The 19,891-nt window shown below is 47.7% G+C and overlaps 1 protein-coding gene across 1 annotated transcript; it reads left to right on the top strand.

Moving 5' to 3' along the window:
- Positions 1-7,144: 7,144 nt before the first annotated feature.
- Positions 7,145-18,590, top strand: RAG1 (recombination activating 1). Its single transcript, XM_075567548.1, has 2 exons — positions 7,145-7,213; positions 14,978-18,590. Exon 2 carries the CDS (start codon positions 14,998-15,000, stop codon positions 18,136-18,138), a length of 3,141 nt encoding a protein of 1,046 aa, XP_075423663.1. The 5' UTR covers positions 7,145-7,213; positions 14,978-14,997; the 3' UTR covers positions 18,139-18,590.
- Positions 18,591-19,891: the final 1,301 nt, after the last annotated feature.

The following is a 19,891-nucleotide window of genomic DNA, read 5'->3' as shown; positions in this document are numbered from 1 at the left end:
TTTCACATCACCTAGTGGGCAGCGCTGTCTCACACATTGGGGTTGGGTGTGGGACTCTTGGGACACGGCGGTGGGGTTACAGCCATGTGAGGCTTGGCGGGTAGCTGTATCTGGTTGGCCATTAGTAGTACGTTAAGATGTATATGTTGCCAGTAAAGGTATTGTTATTTTACACTGCGTGTGATTATTGTCATTGGGTCCTGTGAGGAGCTCCTCCTACTACGTTGGGATCCCTCTCAGGTGGAGGCGCTGCACCAATACTACTATTATATCACCCCGTGCTCTCCGTGGCGGAGGCTTAGGCTTCCAGTGAGCCAACAGGTGAAGGCAGCACCAGTAGCCTCTTTGTTTAGGGGGAAACAGGGCTACACCTGTGAGGATTGATTAGCTCTGTACACACAAAGAAGAGACCTGTGAGGTTTGGAAAGCTCTGTATTTGTGAAGAAGAGACCTGTGTGGTTTGGAAAGCCCTGTATTTGTGAAGAAGAGACCTGTGAGGTTTGGAAAGCTCTGTATTTGTGAAGAAGAGACCTGTGAGGTTTGGAAAGCTCTGTATTTGTGAAGAAGAGACCTGTGTGGTTTGGAAAGCCCTGTATTTGTGAAGAAGAGACATGTGAGGTTTGGAAAGCCCTGTATTTGTGAAGAAGAGACCTGTGACATTTGGAAAGCTCTGTATTTGTGAAGAAGAGACCAGTGAGGTCTGGAAAGCTCTGTAGTTTTGAAGAAGAGACCAGTGAGGTTTGGAAAGCTCTGTATTTGTGAAGAAGAGACCCATGAGGGTTGATTAGCTCTGTACACTCCATTTTCATCTATTAGGAACTCTCGGGTTGCTCCATTGGGCTGCGCTCATGGTGGGGGCGTTGCTGTGTGCGCGCACTTGCACTTTCGGAACTCTTGCCTGATTTCCTATTGCAGTTCCTCAAGTGCCCCCGGCGCTGTAGCACGCCAACGCTGCTACATTTTGGCCAATTTGTGATTTCGGGCTGCAGTCGCTTGACGTCAGAGTCCCGTGAGCTGGTTCAGCCAATGAGGGCGAACCAGCTCCGCGACGCGTCCGTGACGCGTCCGTGACGCGTCCGTGACCCGTTCGCCCCGCCCCCAATCGCCTCCCCAATCTCCTGCAGCCTAGTGCACACATCGCTGGGCTGCAGGAGTCCACGCAGTGGCGCGCACCCGCGCCGCCACCATGAGCTCGGCCCTAAAGGTGGAACCAGCAACAAATACAAAGAAAAACTGTGTAAGAAGAATTCTATGGGTTACGGAAAGGCGTGTGGTGCCATCTAGTGCTTAATCTCCGTAACTGCAAGTCTTTATTTCTTCAAACTTCAAAACCACCCAAAGCTGGAAGACAATTTGGAAGATGCATGAATAATGACTAATTACATATTCTGCATGAATCACAGGCTTTTTTCCATGCGTCTTTTATTATCATAATTATTATATTTATTTATAATTATTATTAGTGGTATTATTTTTTTGCTACTATTAATATTAGAATATGATCATAGCTACATTTTAATTTTGAGAATGCCTTGTATTCCTCAGCTAGACCAAAGGGCTTAAAAACATTTTAATTCAGTGTTTTGGTTTTCTTATAACAAGTTAGAATATACAGTACAAACTGCAACAATATAACGAAGAGGGTTCATACAAATATCTTCATAACAAAGATGTGAAAAATACATATTTATTACACATGGTGGCGCCCGCAGCATAGAAATCAATGAAAGGTATTCAGTCAGAACGTACATTGAAATAACTTTACAGGTGATGTCTTCCTTACTCTACAACCTGATGCTTGGAGCAGCTGGGACATACAGGACTTGGCTAAGAAGTATAGAGCCAGGAAGCCCATCATTAAGCCATGGGACTCGGCTAAGAAGTATAGAGCCAGGAAGACCATCATTAAGCCATGGGACTCGGCTAAGAAGTATAGAGCCAGGAAGCCCATCACTAAGCCATGGGACTCGGCTAAGAAGTATAGGGCCAGGAAGCCCATCATTAAGCTATGGGACTCGGCTAAGAAGTATAGAGCCAGGAAGCCCATCATTAAGCTATGGGACTCGGCTAAGAAGTATAGAGCCAGGAAGCCCATCATTAAGCCATGGGACTCGGCTAAGAAGTATAGAGCCAGGAAGCCCATCATTAAGCCATGGGACTCGGCTAAGAAGTATAGAACCAGGAAGCCCATCATTAAGCCATGGGACTCGGCTAAGAAGTATAGAACCAGGAAGCCCATCATTAAGCCATGGGACTCGGCTAAGAAGTATAGAGCCAGGAAGCCCATCATTAAGCCATGGGACTCGGCTAAGAAGTATAGAACCAGGAAGCCCATCATTAAGCCATGGGACTCGGCTAAGAAGTATAGAACCAGGAAGCCCATCATTAAGCCATGGGACTCGGCTAAGAAGTATAGAGCCAGGAAGCCCATCATTAAGCCATGGAACTCGGCTAAGAAGTATAGAACCAGGAAGCCCATCATTAAGCCATGGGACTCGGCTAAGAAGTATAGAGCCAGGAAGCCCATCACTAAGCGATGGGACTCGGCTAAGAAATATAGAGCCAGGCCCATCACTAAGCCATGGGAATCGGCTAAGAAGTATAGAGCCAGGAAGCCCATCATTAAGCCATGGGACTCGGCTAAGAAGTATAGGGCCAGGAAGCCCATCATTAAGCCATGGGACTTGGCTAAGAAGTATAGAGCCAGGAAGCCCATCATTAAGCCATGGGACTCGGCTAAGAAGTATAGAGCCAGGAAGCCCATCATTAAGCCATGGGACTCGGCTAAGAAGTATAGGGCCAGGAAGCCCATCACTAAGCCATGGGACTCGGCTAAGAAGTATAGAGCCAGGAAGCCCATCATTAAGCCATGGGACTCGGCTAAGAAGTATAGAGCCAGGAAGCCCATCATTAAGCCATATCATAAAGTCTTGCACAAGCGTAACATATTACAGGGCATTGTGGATACAGAGCATAGAGGTTTTCCCTAAATAGGATCACACACAAATAGGGATTAAGGGTGGCCTGATTTGCCAGGTATTCTTGGTACGCAAAGTTAGTTACGGTAAATACAAAACGTGACAAAAGCCACCCAGCGTACATGAAATACAAACACCCCGTATGAGCCCATTCCCATGTCTCAGAACGGCCGGTATCCGCTTATAGGGATCCGTGTTAAAATGGATAAGCAAAAAGTGACGCACTGTGAGTGCTCATTTGCATATCATTACCCAGAATCCCGGGCTGCAGTGGAAGCATTGCATGCTAAGGGTTAATGGGAAAGGCAGGCTTGGGGACCTGTCTGAGTGGTGAAGGTGCTCACAAGGAGTGTTTTTACTGTATTTTGCCGTCACGTATTGTTAGAATCTGCCCCCAGTTTGTGTGTCCTGAGACCCAGGGATAGAGAATAGCCACCAATGGAATAAAGACTTGGAAGGTTTAACCTATGAGGAGAAACTAGATCTAAATAGGATTGTTTACATTATATAAAAAAAAGGTGTTTAACCCCTTGAGTGCCCCGTGATGTAACTCAGGGGTGGGCAACTCCAGCCCTCAAGGACCAACAACAGGTCAGGTTTTCAAGTTATCCCTGCTTCAGCACAGGGGATTCAGTCTTTAACTGAGCCACTGATTGAGCCACCTATGCTGCAGCAGGGATATGCTGAAAATAGGGTTGGCAGGCGTCCCATATACTGTATATGGGATACTCCCTTATTTCATTGCATTCTCCTGTTGTCCCAGAAAGGTCTGTCGGGACGCAGAATTGTCCTGTATTTTAGCGCCTTGGCGTGAAATGTCCGATCTCACAATTACGGTAAGGACATCCGTCATAAAAACGTCAGATTTCTGCGTGAGTTTAATAGTTCCCTTTTCCAATAGTTACCGTACTAAATTATTCAAATAATAAAGTTAGGACACTGCTTGGTCATCTCCTAATACCCTGACCCTCAACCCTAGAGCCGTTACTTCCTTCCCCACCGTTACTCATCAGGTCAGCGCGCGTCTTTCCCCGCCCGACCAAGCGCGGAGGTGATAAAACCCGAAGAATACAGCAGTCGCGCGGGAGATAGCATTCAGCTCGGAGCGTTTGCAAATAATTTAACCCTCATTGTGACGTCACACTTTCACACTGGATTTCGGCGTCCCGTATTATAAAAACTTAAATCTGGCAACCTTCTGAGAACCTGGAGAGGGGCGCCAGGAAGATGCTATCTCTATTTGGAAGCCCCCAGACTGTTTATTCAAAGAATATATGGACCTGATTGGGATGCCTCATGATATATACTTTTAGGAGACAATTATTGAGACAACATTGTTTTGAATATTGTCGCCTCGCCCTTCCGTTGGAACACTCTTGAGCCCCAGAATCCGTTGGCCCTTGAGGATTGGCGTTGGTCACCCCTGACTTTGAGGGTCAAGTCAGGATGCTGCAGATGTGCTCCAAGCACAGAGTTATTTTGGCAATACATTGTTACACGTTATATCAACAGAGGTTCAGCGTTATATGTAGGGAAGGTCGATTTTTGGGGCAGATTTGGACCCGCCTCGGATCGCCCGGTGGGTCGGTCTCAAAATGGCAAATCCGCAGTTTGGGAATTTTTATTTTATGTTAGAGCGCGATACGAAATCCGTGGCCAGATTGTTAAAAATCCAGACATGGATTAATCCGTGGGGGGGGGGGGGATATCTCTCTCTCACTCCGTGGTTTAATCCACATGTGATTTTTTTTATAATCCGGCCACCGATTTTGGGGTGTGTGGATCAGAATCTTACAAATCAATCTGGATTTTATCCAATGGCGGATTTGGTTTGATGCAGATGGATTGTTTAGTGCCCAATCCGCCAACGGATTTTTTTTTTGGGGGGGGGGGGGGGGGGAAGATTTGGACTGCTTTGCTCATGTCTAGTTATATTTACAGACATTTCATGTATAGGTTTGTGGGGTTTAAGGGATTGCGCCAACTATACAGACTTCGGATATTCTATATGTATGATTTGTCCTTGATTTTTCTTTCTTTTCTTTGTGTAGCCCTGGTCTCCAGCGGCTCCTAGAGACCTCCTCCTTTGGGACAGCGCGGTCGCGGGTGCCGCCGGAGCCAGCGACAGACCCGCCGGCTGCTTCCAAAGGTGGGGGCCGGAGCAGGGAGCTGTGAGAGCCTTGGGAGGCTCGGCGGCGCACCCGGCTAGCGGGGGCCGCCATTGCAAATATTCGCGCATGTGCAGAAAGCTCACAGGAGCCAGGGAGAAGTCGCGCGAGTGCGGGAACAGGCAGGGAAAGGTTGCGGCAGCCATTAGGTGTTCGCGCATGCGCAGGAGAATTGCGCACGCGGCCTCAATGCTCAGACAGGATCCCCAGGACTACAAATCCCATGGGGCATAGCGAGGGAGACACCAGGTGCCTGATAGTGGCCAATGAGGGCCAAGGATTCCCAGGCAGGGATAAAGATACATTCCGCGGGCTGGTAGTACGCAGTTCAGTTTGAGCTGGGAGCAAGAAGGGGAAGGAAGGGTGTAGGGACCAAGTGAATCTCTTGCACCAGGTAAGGTTCCCCCAGGTCTCAGGTAGGCCCCAACCCCCCACCAGGTTAGTGGGTAAGTGATAAGGGACGGCCCCAAGTTAGGGACCCTGCCCTTAGGTTCGTGGTGTGCACTCTTGTCAGGTCACAGCGGTCAGTGCTGTGAGGGCTGACAAGTGGGCACCGTGCAAGGTTGCAGTACGTTGCTGCAGGGGTTGGAAGGGTTAGGTAGGAGTGAGGCAGAGGGGACTCGGGCGGTACGGGAAGAGGTAGTGTGGGTGCAGGGGGTCAAGGACCCACTTGCATAGGACAGGTTCCCCGTAGGCCCATAGGAGTTTTCCCCTAAAGCTATTCAAGGTTGCTGTGCTGTAGGGACGGCCTATAGTACAGCGAGCATCATCACAGTTCATAGAGTTAGTTAGGGACTCCGCAGACGCTGTGTGTCCGTTCTGAAGGTTGGGCACATATCCTTGTTGTGGCTGCAGAGGCCATCCTGGTGGGATCACCCCAGGCGGTGGATCCTGGATGTCATGAAGGAACTCGTCTGATCCTTTGTGAAGCCCGTTGCAGGCACGAGCACTGGAGTGCTCGGCAGGTAACCCCCTTATCCACAAGTGCACCAACAATCCAATTAGTTTCATCAGTGACTGCGCAGTCACACATATCCTCTCTCTGAAAGAGTGCGGGACAATGTGTGGGGATCATTGGACACGGGGTGGGATCACCCGGTGTAGGGGGGAGTGTCCTGTGAGACGCCTCAGTTAGTGTCTCCTATTAGAGGGACACCCGTTATTCTGTTGCTGTTATATGGTTCATGTGTGCACAAGTAAAGGTGTTGGTTATTATACAAACGGTGTGCTGGTTATTCGTATGTGTCCTGCGAGGAACAATTCCCGGTTTGCTGGGAACCATCGCAGGTGGAGGCGCTGCACCGAGTACAGGGTTACTCATAATACACATACCCCAGGTTCCCCGTTGCGGAAGCTCAGCGCTCCTTGTTGCCAAACAGGTATCGCACCACACTGAGAAGTAGTCAGATACACCACCCACCCCAATCTCACTTAGGGGGGAGGAGAAAGAGGGCTACATTGGATTAGATGATAATAGTCTGGTGCTGTTACCTGGTTATTATTCTGTGTATGCATTATTTCTGTCAGTGTGTCCTTATAACACGGGAATAAAGAATATCAGATAAAAAAATACACAGTTTAAATAAACACAAAACAAGAGAGATTTCATTTAACTGCAAATGTGTGTCACTGCTCCCCTGCAGCACGCTGCTCTGGCAGGGAAGGGGTGGGAGCTGTTTGTCCTGGCACCCACCGGGGCATGTCGGCAGTTAGTTTGACCCACAAAAACAGAAAACACGGTGTGTTTTGAAGTGGCGCAGAATAACACAGCTGTGCCTGTGCTGTCCCAGCTGCTCGCTGCTCCGCGACGCTACGTGAGTTAGCCACGCTGCAGAACAAAACATCACCACACTGGCAGGTGCACCCAGGGGGGCTGGGCAGGGGGGAGAGGTGGGGTATGAGGGGTCACCTCTCTCCTATTGGTTGCCAGGGAGCTGTGGTTTGCACCCTGGCATGATAAATAAGGGCACAGGTGCTTCTCCCAGGCAGAGAAGGAAGGTGCTCATTATCCAAAGCTGGGCATGTGACTGGCACGTCTGTGTGAGAAGCAGTGACAGGCTGGCGCAGGTAGTGTGCTCGCCTCATTATTCATCATGGTCATTACATGATGTGTTAGTGGCCCGACTTGGGCGTGTTTCAGAGTCCTGGGATGTGTGAGTGCTGCTAACACTGGGGGGAGGGGTGAGTGAGTGATGTGAGTGCTGCTAACACTGGGGGAGGGGGGTGAGTGATGTGTGAGTGCTGCTAATACTGGGGGAGGGGGGTGAGTGATGTGTGAGTGCTGCTAACACTGGGGGTGTGTAAGTGATGTGTGAGTGCTGCTAACACTGGGGGTGTGTGAGTGATGTGTGAGTGCTGCTAACACTGGGGATGTGTGAGTGCTGCTAACACTGGGGATGTGTGAGTGCTGCTAACACTGGGGGTGTTTGAGTGATGTGTGAGTGCTGCTAACACTGAGGATGTGATTGCTGCTAACCCTGGGGGTATGTGAGTGCTGCTAACACTGGGGGGTGTGAGTGATGTGTGAGTGCTGCTAACACTGGGGATGTGTGAGTGATGTGTGAGTGCTGCTAACACTGGGGATGTGTGAGTGATGTGTGAGTGATGCTAACACTGGGGTTGTGTGAGTGATGTGTGAGTGCTGCTAACACTGGGGATGTGTGAGTGCTGCTAACACTGGGGGTGTGTGAGTGCTGCTAACACTGGGGGTGTCTGAGTGCTGCTAACACTGGGGGTGTGTGAGTGCTGCTAACACTGGGGGTGTCTGAGTGCTGCTAACACTGGGGGTGTGTGAGTGCTGCTAACACTGGGGATATGTGAGTGCTGCTAACACTGGGGGGTGTGAGTGATGTGTGAGTGCTGCTAACACTGGGGATGTGTGAGTGATGTGTGAGTGCTGCTAACACTGGGGATGTGTGAGTGATGTGTGAGTGATGCTAACACTGGGGTTGTGTGAGTGATGTGTGAGTGCTGCTAACACTGGGGATGTGTGAGTGCTGCTAACACTGGGGATGTGTGAGTGCTGCTAACACTGGGGGTGTGTGAGTGCTGCTAACACTGGGGGTGTGTGAGTGCTGCTAACACTGGGGGTGTGTGAGTGCTGCTAACACTGGGGATGTGTGAGTGCTGCTAACACTTGGGATGTGTGAGTGCTGCTAACACTGGGGGGTGGAGTGATGTGTGAGTGCTGCTAACACTGGGGATGTGTGAGTGCTGCTAACACTGGGGATGTGTGAGTGCTGCTAACACTGGGGATGTGTGTGCTGCTAACACTGGGGTGTGTGAGTGATGTGTGAGTGCTGCTAACACTGGGGATGTTTGAGTGCTGCTAACACTGGGGATATGTGAGTGCTGCTAACACTGGGGGGTGTGAGTGATGTGTGAGTGCTGCTAACACTGGGGGGTGTGAGTGATGTGTGAGTGCTGCTAACACTGGGGGTGTGAGTGATGTGTGAGTGCTGCTAACACTGGGGGGTGTGAGTGATGTGTGAGTGCTGCTAACACTGGGGTGTGTGAGTGATGTGTGAGTGCTGCTAACACTGGGTGTGTGTGAGTGATGTGTGAGTGCTGCTAACACTGGGGATGTGTGAGTGCTGCTAACAGTGGGGGGGTGTGAGTGATGTGTGAGTGCTGCTAACACTGGGGGTGTGTGAGTGCTGCTAACCCTGGGGGTGTGTGAGTGCGGCTAACACTGGGGATATGTGAGTGCTGCTAACACTGGGGATGTGAGTGCTGCTAACACTGGGGATGTGTGAGTGATGTGTGAGTGCTGCTAACAGTGGGGGGGTGTGAGTGATGTGTGAGTGCTGCTAACACTGGGGGTGTGTGAGTGCTGCTAACCCTGGGGGTGTGTGAGTGCTGCTAACACTGGGGATGTGTGAGTGCGGCTAACACTGGGGATGTGTGAGTGCTGCTAACACTGGGGATGTGAGTGCTGCTAACACTGGGGATGTGTGAGTGATGTGTGAGTGCTGCTAACACTGGGGATGTGTGAGTGCTGCTAACACTGGGGATGTGAGTGCTGCTAACACTGGGGATGTGTGAGTGATGTGCGAGTGCTGCTAACACTGGGGATTGGAAGGTCCAGTCATTCTCAGAGCTTTTTGTGACAAGGAGACAGCAGGCGCAACAGGGCATATTTAACCCTTTAAATTCCAAATAGGGTTGGCAATGAGTCCTTCACTTAGTGGAGTCCGTCTTGAATTTATTAGGAAGGTCCTAACTTAACCCCAACATGTCCCCAGTTTTTGACTAGCAAACTCTCTATAAAGAGGTTCTGGTGGAAATTCCAGATGCTGTTTAAAGGGGCAATCCCTCCTAGGACAAAGTGAACCAATCCCAGTGACATGTTTAAGGGGTCTCATCTAGGTTGTTGATACCCTTTTTTATCCAAATCTGACACCTATAAGTACATTTAATTTATTATTTAAAGTGAGAGTTGGGATGGGTTTGATTTCCTCTGGCTGACCCCTTTTGTGTGATGTCACTGTGTGATGTCATTGTGTGACCAGCGAGTGTTCTTACAGCCTGCCCTTATCTTTATTGGTTCTCTGATAAGGGGGGGGGGGAGGAGGGAATGGGGGGGCTATGAAATTCAACTGGCCTGTGTGGGATTGCACTTGTAGCAGTGCAATAATCAGCAATAATCATGAGTAATTTGCATACTCTCCAGCTGTACCTAATTAGCGGGTGCACTGCATGATATTGGCCGCTGTAAGACCAGTTGTACCTATGATAGAGCAAGTTGTGTGTGGTAAAGCTGCAGAGGTTATAGGACTTCCATAGGGGTTACTTGGAAGAACCTCTGTCCAGCACGACCAGAACAACAGTCCTAACACTCCTACAGGACCGACTTGCATTTCATGCAACACACGCGGGCTCTGGGCGTCTCTCTCCAGATCTTCCATAGCCAGCGATTCACAAGCTCTGAAGTTTACTTACTGTATAGGGAGCCTTTGTACTTACTGTATAGGGAGCCTTTGTTCTTACTGTATAGGGAGCCTTTGTACTTACTGTATAGGGAGCCTTTGTATTTACTGTATAGGGAGCCTTTGTACTTACCGTATAGGGAGCCTTTGTACTTACCGTATAGGGAGCCTTTGTACTTACTGTATAGGGAGCCTTTGTTCTTACTGTATAGGGAGCCTTTGTACTTACTGTATAGGGAGCCTTTGTACTTACCGTATAGGGAGCCTGTGTACTTACCGTATAGGGAGCCTTTGCACTTACTGTATAGGGAGCCTTTGTACTTACCGTATAGGAAGCCTTTGTTCTTACTGTATAGGGAGCCTTTGTACTTACTGTATAGGGAGCCTTTGTACTTACTGTATAGGGAGCCTTTGTTCTTACTGTATAGGGAGCCTTTGTACTTACTGTATAGGGAGCCTTTGTATTTACTGTATAGGGAGCCTTTGTACTTACCGTATAGGGAGCCTTTGTACTTACCGTATAGGGAGCCTTTGTACTTACTGTATAGGGAGCCTTTGTTCTTACTGTATAGGGAGCCTTTGTACTTACTGTATAGGGAGCCTTTGTACTTACCGTATAGGGAGCCTGTGTACTTACCGTATAGGGAGCCTTTGCACTTACTGTATAGGGAGCCTTTGTACTTACCGTATAGGAAGCCTTTGTTCTTACTGTATAGGGAGCCTTTGTACTTACTGTATAGGGAGCCTTTATTCTTACTGTATAGGGAGCCTTTGTTCTTACTGTATAGGGAGCCTTTGTACTTACTGTATAGGGAGCCTTTGTACTTACCGTATGGGGAGCCTTTGTAGTTACCGTATAGGGAGCCTTTGTACTTACCGTATAGGGAGCCTTTGTACTTACCGTATAGGGAGCCTGTGTACTTACTGTATAGGGAGCCTGTGTACTTACCATATGGGGAGCATTTGTACTTACCGTATAGGGAGCCTGTGTACTTACTGTATAGGGAGCCTTTGTACTTACTGTATAGGGAGCCTTTGTACTTACCGTATAGGGAGCCTTTGTACTTACCGTATAGGGAGCCTGTGTACTTACTGTATAGGGAGCCTTTATACTTACTGTATAGGAAGCCTGTGTACTTACTGTATAGGGAGCCTTTATACTTACTGTATAGGAAGCCTTTGTAATGTGCGATATCAGTTATTAGTCGCATGTTCTGCGGTGTTAAGAGTTTATGATACACAGTTCCCATCTCAGGATGTTTAATAAAACTATAGGGTCTGTTCTTTAAACTGGAATAGTGTCTAGATCGGCACTATCACAGCTTAATGAATAGCCCCTATGAATAAGGCACGACGCGTCCAGATGCGGTAAGGTCCCGGCCATGCATCGGAGAGGATTTGCGTATAATTATTTGGAATGGCGCTGAATTCTTCTCCAGCACTTGGAAGGGGCTTCTGAGATCACTGACTAGGAGTCACCGCTCCCCCTCTCTATTAGACAGCAGTGGTACTGTGCAGGAAGTATCTATTAGAACAGTGTTTCCCAACTCCAGTCCTCAGGGAACCCCAACAGGCCAGGTCTTAAGGATATCCCTGCTCCAGCACAGGTGGGTCAGTCAAAATGACCGAGCCGCTGACTGACCCGCCTGTGCTGGAGCAGGGATATCCTTAAGACCTGACCTGTTGGGGTTCCCTGAGGACTGGCGTTGGGAAACACTGTATTAGAAAGCAGTGGTACTGTGCTTGAAGTATATATTAGAAAGCAGTGGGACTGTGCTTGAAATATCTATTAGAAAGCAGTGGTACTGTGCTTGAAGTATCTATTAGAAAGCAGTGGTCTGTGCTTGAAGTATCTATGGTCAAAAAGACCGTGCTGAGGTGCGCTAAGCCGCGCTGAAAGGAAACATTATCCCTATCAGCGCGGCTTTAGACGGCGCTTCCGCAGGCGTGCGGAGGCGTTGGGAATTTCAGCCGACAGTTCAATTTTAGTTTTCCCGCTGAGGGAAGCGCAGGGCCGGTCACGTGACTGCCAGAAGCCAATGGCAGTCCGTGACGTCTGCACCGTGACGTGGCGCCCTAGCCCCGCCTCCCGCCCGCCTTCCACCCGGCACACAAGTGCGCACACTGACGCTCATGCAGGGACACGAAAAATCTCCTGCTTGAGCAGGAGAGCATGAGCGTCAGCGCTGCCCAGCGCTCTTCTTATCACCATGTCCTAAGCCTTAGAAAGCAGTGGGACTGTGCTTGAAGCATCTATTAGAAAGCAGTGGTACTGTGCTTGAAGCATCTATTAGAAAGCAGTGGGACTGTGCTTGAAGCATCTATTAGAAAGCAGTGGGACTGTGCTTGAAGCATCTATTAGAAAGCAGTGGGACTGTGCTTGAAGCATCTATTAGAAAGCAGTGGGACTGTGCTTGAAGCATCTATTAGAAAGCAGTGGGACTGTGCTTGAAGCATCTATTAGAAAGCAGTGGGACTGTGCTTGAAGCATCTATTAGAAAGCAGTGGGACTGTGCTTGAAGGCAGAAATTGGTTGATGAGAGGTTTGTTGTTTCTTGTATAGGATTTCAAGAAGGTTTATTCAAATATAAAAAAAAAGTAGATATTTTATTTGAGTAATTGTAAATAATTTTTGTTTGTATAATAAAACTAAGCTCCAAGTAATACTCAGCACTGGCAACAGCAGCAGCATCATATGTCAACCATTAGTTATACCCCCTCTGTCTCTCTATATGTGTCTGTCTCTTTGTATGTTTATTTGTCTCTGTGTCTCTCTGTATCTGTGTCTCTTTTTCTCTTTGCTTCTATGTATGTCACTGTATCTGTGTCTTTTTGTCTCTGTGTGTCTCTTTGTCTCTATGAATGTGTCTCTGTATGTCTCTGTATATCTGTCTGTCTCTTTGTCTCTCTGTATATTTGTGTGTCTCTGTCTCTCTGTATGTCCTTTCTCTCTCTGTATGTCTCTGTATCTATGTGTGTCTCTTTGTCTCTCTGTACCCCCCCCCCCCCCGCACCCCTTTTGTGCTCCCTAACATCTCTCAGTGACAGCTCCTCCCTGTCTCTCCCTCCTGTGATACCCCTTTCTCATATATATCAGCGCAGAGCCCTCTGTGTATGTGAGGTGCTGCACTATGATTAGTGCGGAGCGGACAGGCGTACTTCCTGCTGTGTAATGTATAGTAGCTGCCTGTGGTTCTGTAAACGTGCCAAGCTGCCCCAGTCTCCCGATGTGTCAGGATGAAGGATGCTCCTGTCCATTCATCCTGCACTGCTCAGGGGTTCTGGAGATGCTTACATTTCAAATCACCCTCCACCATTTAAATCTGACCTGTGTTCCCCTGACTTGGTACTGAATGATAGCAAATTGGGACATTGAGTGTAGTTGACATTTTCAGCCCTGCTAAATCTTTGAGAAAATATAATTTCAAATAACACAAATGTTAATTGTTCTCTCTGGCGTAACATTGGGATATTCTGTGCCAACATTGAAGCCATATTCTGAGTTATACTAGGATATGTTGTGTAGTCTGAGGAAGCAATGTCACCTATCGATCTATCTATCTATCTATCTATCTATCTATCTATCTATCTATCTATCTATCTATCTATCTATCTATCTATCTATCTATCTATCTATTTATCTATCTAATGCAGGGGAGCGCAATTATGTTTCCCTGTGTCCCCCTGCCGTCTGTCGCCCTCTCCTCGCGCCCCACCCCTGCTTACCTTGGTTCTGATGTCCTGGCGTCATGATGTCACATTGCCACGGCAACGCGATGGCACATGACCCCAAGGCGTCTTCTGATGCCAAATTGCCATGGCGACGCGTCACCAGGAGCATCTGAACCAAGAAAGGAGAACTTTACAGAGGCCTTGCAGCTCCCCCCCCCCGGCATTAATTTAAATGCCTTAGGGAAGCGTTCGGGCCTCTGTAAACCCCACGCCCCCGCAACGAATCTCGCGCCCCCCACTTAGATACATTACTGTAGATCAGGTGTGTGCTATCGATCTAATATATGTGTATATATATATATATATTGAAGCAAAAGGTGTTTGAGGGGAGGTATATAGGACCCAGCACCTTCCAGGGTGTGTTCCCTTCCCTCTCACCTGAGCCCTAATTAATGGGCTGCAAGGTAAAAGACAGCACAGACAGTTCCTGTGCTGCTGCTGTGCTGATCTGAAGGCACACACACAGACAGCCCTGTGAGATACTGCAAGTGGAAAGCTGCAGGTACAGTGTCTAAAGTGGGGAAAGACCTTAGTTTCCCCCACTGTTAGTTAGGGACTAAGCTGTGTTAGTCAGAACTCTGAAAAGGAGTTAGGTTTTTGTTTCTGTTTTATGTTATAAGTTAACCCTGTTTCTGCTTTGTACCTGGCAAATAAACCCTCCTGTGCATCAACACTACGTTTCCCTGCGTTTGATCTGGATAAAAGAGACTGCAACGTGGTGTGGACATCACAATATATACACCATCTATCTATCTATCTATCTATCTATCTATCTATCTATCTATCTATCTATCTATCTATCTATCTATCTATCTATCTATCTAATATATAGATATTATCTTTCTATTGATATAATGTGTATATATATCTATATACAATGTATTATATATAATACATAATACATATATAATACATAATGTATCTATCGTTATAACACACACACACACATATATATATATATATATATATATATATATATATATATATATATATTTATATATATATATATATATATATATATATATATATATATATATATATATATATATATATATATATATATATATATAATGTGTCTCCTATCATCATTCTGTAAAATGTTCATCCTATAATAATAGGCTATATTTCTGTAGGACTATTTTTGTAACTTGCCTCTTTCTATTTCCTTTAGGTGACACAGATCCTGGGGACATGGCGGTGACACAGCCCAATGTGCCATGGGGCCCGATGGTAACTGAAATGCAACGTCCATTTACTAAATTCTCGGAATGGAAGTTTAAGCTGTTCCGGGTGAGATCCCTGGAGAGGAGGCCATCTGAGGAGGGTCGGGATGGAAGTGAAGCGTCACACGTCTCCTCCATGAAGACAGCCCCCGATCTCACGGTGGATTCAGAGGATCTAAGCCTGGACTCTGTACCACAGTCACCTACAGATCTCAAACCACAGGAAATGCGTGTGGTTGACAACAATGAGGCAGAGTTGAAAAGAAGGGAAGGAGAATCCCACACAGTCTCTCTGCAGCAACTTTGCCGTGTCTGCGGAGCTTCCTTTAAAATAGATCAGCAGAACCGCAGCTACCCCGTCCATGGACCCGTGGACAGTGAAACCCAGGAGGTTCTGAGACGGAAAGAGAAGAGAGCCACCTCCTGGCCCGACCTCATTTCCAAGGTTTTTAAGATGGACGTGAGGGGTGATCTGGACACTGTTCACCCCACCCGCTTCTGCTACAACTGTTGGAGTATCATGAACCAGAAATTCAGCCATAACTCCTGCGAGGTTTATTTCCCCCGGAACAAAGCAGTGGAGTGGATGCCTCATTCAGCTGCGTGTAACGTGTGCCACTCTGCCAACCACGGTGGCAAAAGGAAGGGGACACCTCAGCTGAACAACCTTACCAAAAAGCTGAAGGTGGGAGCTGAGTATGCAAGAAAAATGAAGACCAAAAACAACTTGCCCTCTGGGAAAAAGAATAAAATTCTGCACCAGATAACAGGCCACTGCAAGAAAATTCATCTCAACACCAATCTGCTGGTGGTGGACTATCCCGCTGACTTCATTAAATCAATCTCTTGCCAGGTGTGTGAACATATTCTTTCTGACCCCGTGCAAACGCCATGCAAGCACCTATTCTGTAGGATATGCATTATTAAGTACATTAAGCTCATGGGTTGCTACTGCCCATCCTGCAGATATCCCTGTTTTCCCACCGACCTGACAAACCCAGTGAAATCCTACCTAAACGTCTTAAACTCTCTGGTGTTGAAGTGCTTAGTACCTGAGTGCGTTGAGGAAATCTCCCTTGGAAAATTCTCTCATCACATCTCCAGCCACAAGGAGACGAAGGGAAAAGAAGCCTATGCACATATCAACAAGGGCGGCCGACCCAGACAACACCTGCTCTCACTGACAAGGAGAGCTCAAAAGCATCGTCTGAGAGAGATGAAGTTGCAAGTGAAAGCTTTTGCTGACAAGGAAGAAGGAGGGGATGTTAAATCTGTGTGCTTGACTCTTTTTCTGCTGGCCCTGAGAGCCAGGAATGAGCACAGGCAGGCCGATGAGTTGGAAGCCATTATGGAAGGGAGAGGAGCAGGACTTCACCCTGCTGTTTGCCTCGCCATACGAGTTAACACCTTCCTCAGTTGCAGCCAGTACCACAAAATGTACAGGACGGTTAAAGCCACGACTGGGAGGCAAATCTTTCAGCCACTGCACGCTCTGAGAAATGCAGAGAAGGCTCTCCTGCCGGGGTATCATCTTTTTGAGTGGAGCCCACCTCTAAAAAATGTTTCCACTAGTACGGACGTTGGGATCATGGATGGACTGTCTGGGTTGAGCCGTTCTGTGGATGAGTACCCCGTGGATACAATTTCCAAAAGGTTTAGGTATGACTCAGCCCTGGTCTCTACTTTAAAAGACATGGAGGAAGACATCCTGGAAGGCTTGAAGTCACAAGACGTAGACGATTACCTGAGTGGCCCCTTCACTGTGGTGATTAAAGAGTCGTGTGACGGGATGGGAGACGTGAGTGAGAAACATGGCTGTGGGCCACCAGTGCCTGAAAAGGCCGTCCGCTTCTCCTTCACAGTCATGACAATCACTGCTGCCAACAACAATGGGAGTGTTAGAATCTTTGAAGAAACCAAGCCAAACTCTGAGCTCTGCTGCAAACCTCTGTGTCTGATGTTAGCCGACGAATCTGACCACGAGACACTGACTGCCATCCTGAGTCCTCTCATAGCCGAAAGGGAGGCCATGAAAACCAGTGAGCTGATGCTGGAGATGGGAGGAGTTCTTAGGAGTTTCAAATTCGAATTTCGTGGGACGGGGTACGATGAGAAGCTCGTCAGAGATGTGGAAGGCCTGGAAGCGTCAGGCTCTATCTATATCTGTACGCTGTGCGATGCCACTCGTCTAGAGGCTTCCCAGAACATAGTTTTTCACTCTATAACGAGGAGCCACACAGAGAACCAGGAGCGCTACGAGCTGTGGAGGGCCAATCCGTTCCGCGAGTCAGCAGATGAGCTGCGGGACCGTGTGAAAGGCGTCTCCGCGAAGCCCTTTATTGAAACGCTCCCAACCATCGACGCATTGCACTGCGACATCGGAAACGCAGCAGAGTTTTACAGGATATTTCAGCTGGAGATAGGGGAGGTCTACAGAAACCCCAATGCCACCAATGAGGAGAGAAAGAGATGGCAGGCAACGCTCGACAAGCACCTGAGAAAGAAAATGAACCTGAAGCCGATCATGAGGATGAATGGGAATTTTGCTAGGAAACTCATGAGTAAAGAGACCGTTGAGGCCGTCTGTGACTTGGTGCACAGTGAAGAGAGGCGTGTAGTGCTCAGAGAGCTTATGGACCTGTATCTCAAAATGAAACCAGTGTGGCGCACTTCATGCCCAACCAAAGAGTGCCCGGAACTGCTGTGCCAATACAGCTTCCACTCTCAGCGCTTTGCAGAGTTGCTCTCCACAAAGTTCAAGTATAGATACAACGGAAAGATCACCAATTACTTTCACAAAACTCTAGCTCATGTTCCAGAGATCATTGAACGAGACGGCTCTATCGGGGCCTGGGCCAGCGAAGGCAACGAGTCTGGTAACAAGCTGTTCAGGCGTTTCCGGAAGATGAATGCCAGGCAGTCCAAGTTTTACGAGATGGAAGATGTATTGAAACACCACTGGCTGTACACATCCAAATACCTCCAGAAGTTTATGAATGCTCATATCGCTCTAAAAAAACAAGGGTTCACTGTAGACTTAGAACGAAATCCAGAGCAAGAGGGAACGTTAGAATGTTCTATGGAGTCTTTAGAGTCTATGGAATTCTGAGCCCCCCCAGTAGGAAATGTACATGTTGCTACATTTTAATTTCCGCTAAATCCCATGTGGATCCAATATCTCTCTTACACAAGTAGTGTTAAGGAAGGAGTGATATTCCTAAAGAGATACAGCCGTGCAGCTGGTAATTCCATTTAGCGTTGGTCTTAAAGGGATCTAGAAGGCAACTGATTATGTTGGTCTCTATACGGTAAATCTATCCGCGCATGAGTACAACTGGGTGGAGATTTAAAATATTCAACCCATCGTGAGCAAAAGGTAGAGGCACAATAATTGTGAGTTTAACATGTTGAAACCATATGTTTGTGATTTTATGGAAAGGTTGAAACAAGTGCTTGGTATCCCTTACACAGGGCTAGCAAAATCAGGCAAGAGTACAAATAGCTTTTATTCATGTTGTATACCAGGGGCGGCCATCTCCCGTCCTCAAGGGCCACCAACAGGTCAGGTTTTAAAGATATCCCAGCTTCAGCACAGGTGGCTCCATCAGAGGATCAGTCAAAGATTGAGCCCCCTGTGCTGAAGAAGAGACTGATTAAGCCACCTGTGCTGAAGCAGGGATATCCTTTAAACCTGACCTGTTGATGGCCCTTGAGGACTGGAGTGGGCCGCCCCTGCTCTCTATCTATTTAAAAAAAACAAAAAAAACATTTAGAATTTAAATGGTTACAAAATGTAAAGTCATTAAATATGAATCATGAATAACAATGTATAAATGAGGGAGAAATTGAAAATGTTATTTACTTTGATTTTACTGAAATATTCATGTGTTGAGGAAACAAAAATCCACTTTCCTCCCAAAGCCATTACTGGTATTAGAATTGTGTGTGTTTTGTCATTGAGATGGGAATGAATGATACAGGAAACGCTCAAAAAGGTATCTAGGAGAATGGGTTAATTTGCGACAATTTCCCCAATTATATATTACTGTTACTCCCTTACAGTATTACTGTTACTCCCTTACAGTATTACTGTTACTCCCTTCTTCAAATACTTAATTCTTATGGAGAGATAGCAGGAAACACAATACACCTCTGAAGAGGGATTCACAGGCACAGTCTGTCCTAGCCAGGTGAGCTCACACTCTAGTTCAGTGTTTCCCAACTCCAGTCCTCAGGGAACCCCAACAGGACAGGTCTTAAAGATATCCCTGCTCCAGCACAGGTGGGTCGGTCAAAATGACCGAGCTGCTGACTGAGCCACCTGTGCTGGAGCAGGGATATCCTTAAGACCTGGCCTGTTGGGGTTCCCTGAGGACTGGAGTTGGGAAACACTGTTCTAGGTTTTGGGGCCTGGGGCACAGGGAGTGACTTGCAGAAAGTTGCCAGTTTAAGTAGTCCTGACACCTGAGGCCGTGCCTATAGTGCCGTCGTTGGCGATGGCGATACGTCGGGTGACGTCACCCGTCGCCGTCGCCAACGGCGAAAGTTATGTTTCGCCGGGCGGCCGGGTCGCGGGATTCCGGCAATTTGATTTGTTCAAGGGCCGTCAAATTTTGCTGGCTTCAGGTTTTCGCGACGTCGCTCCGATGTCGTCAGCGCACGCGGCAGCGGCAATGTATTTGTTTTCAGGCGACATCGCGTCGCCGTCACTATAAGCGCAGCCTAAGAAGCAGTTATTTTGTATCTGTGTCTTTTCTACACAACCATTATTTTGTTCAATGTCAATCTGTTCACATGCTTAAGCAAAGCGATGTGTTCTAGAGCCTCCCTGGGACTGCGCAGGGGGGCACTTCCCAAGGTTT

The sequence above is a fragment of the Ascaphus truei genome, chromosome 12 (assembly GCF_040206685.1).
Source record: "Ascaphus truei isolate aAscTru1 chromosome 12, aAscTru1.hap1, whole genome shotgun sequence".
Taxonomy (NCBI): domain Eukaryota; kingdom Metazoa; phylum Chordata; class Amphibia; order Anura; family Ascaphidae; genus Ascaphus; species Ascaphus truei.
The sequence above is the reverse complement of the archived record's forward strand: the minus strand, read 5'-3'. Positions and strand labels throughout refer to the sequence as shown.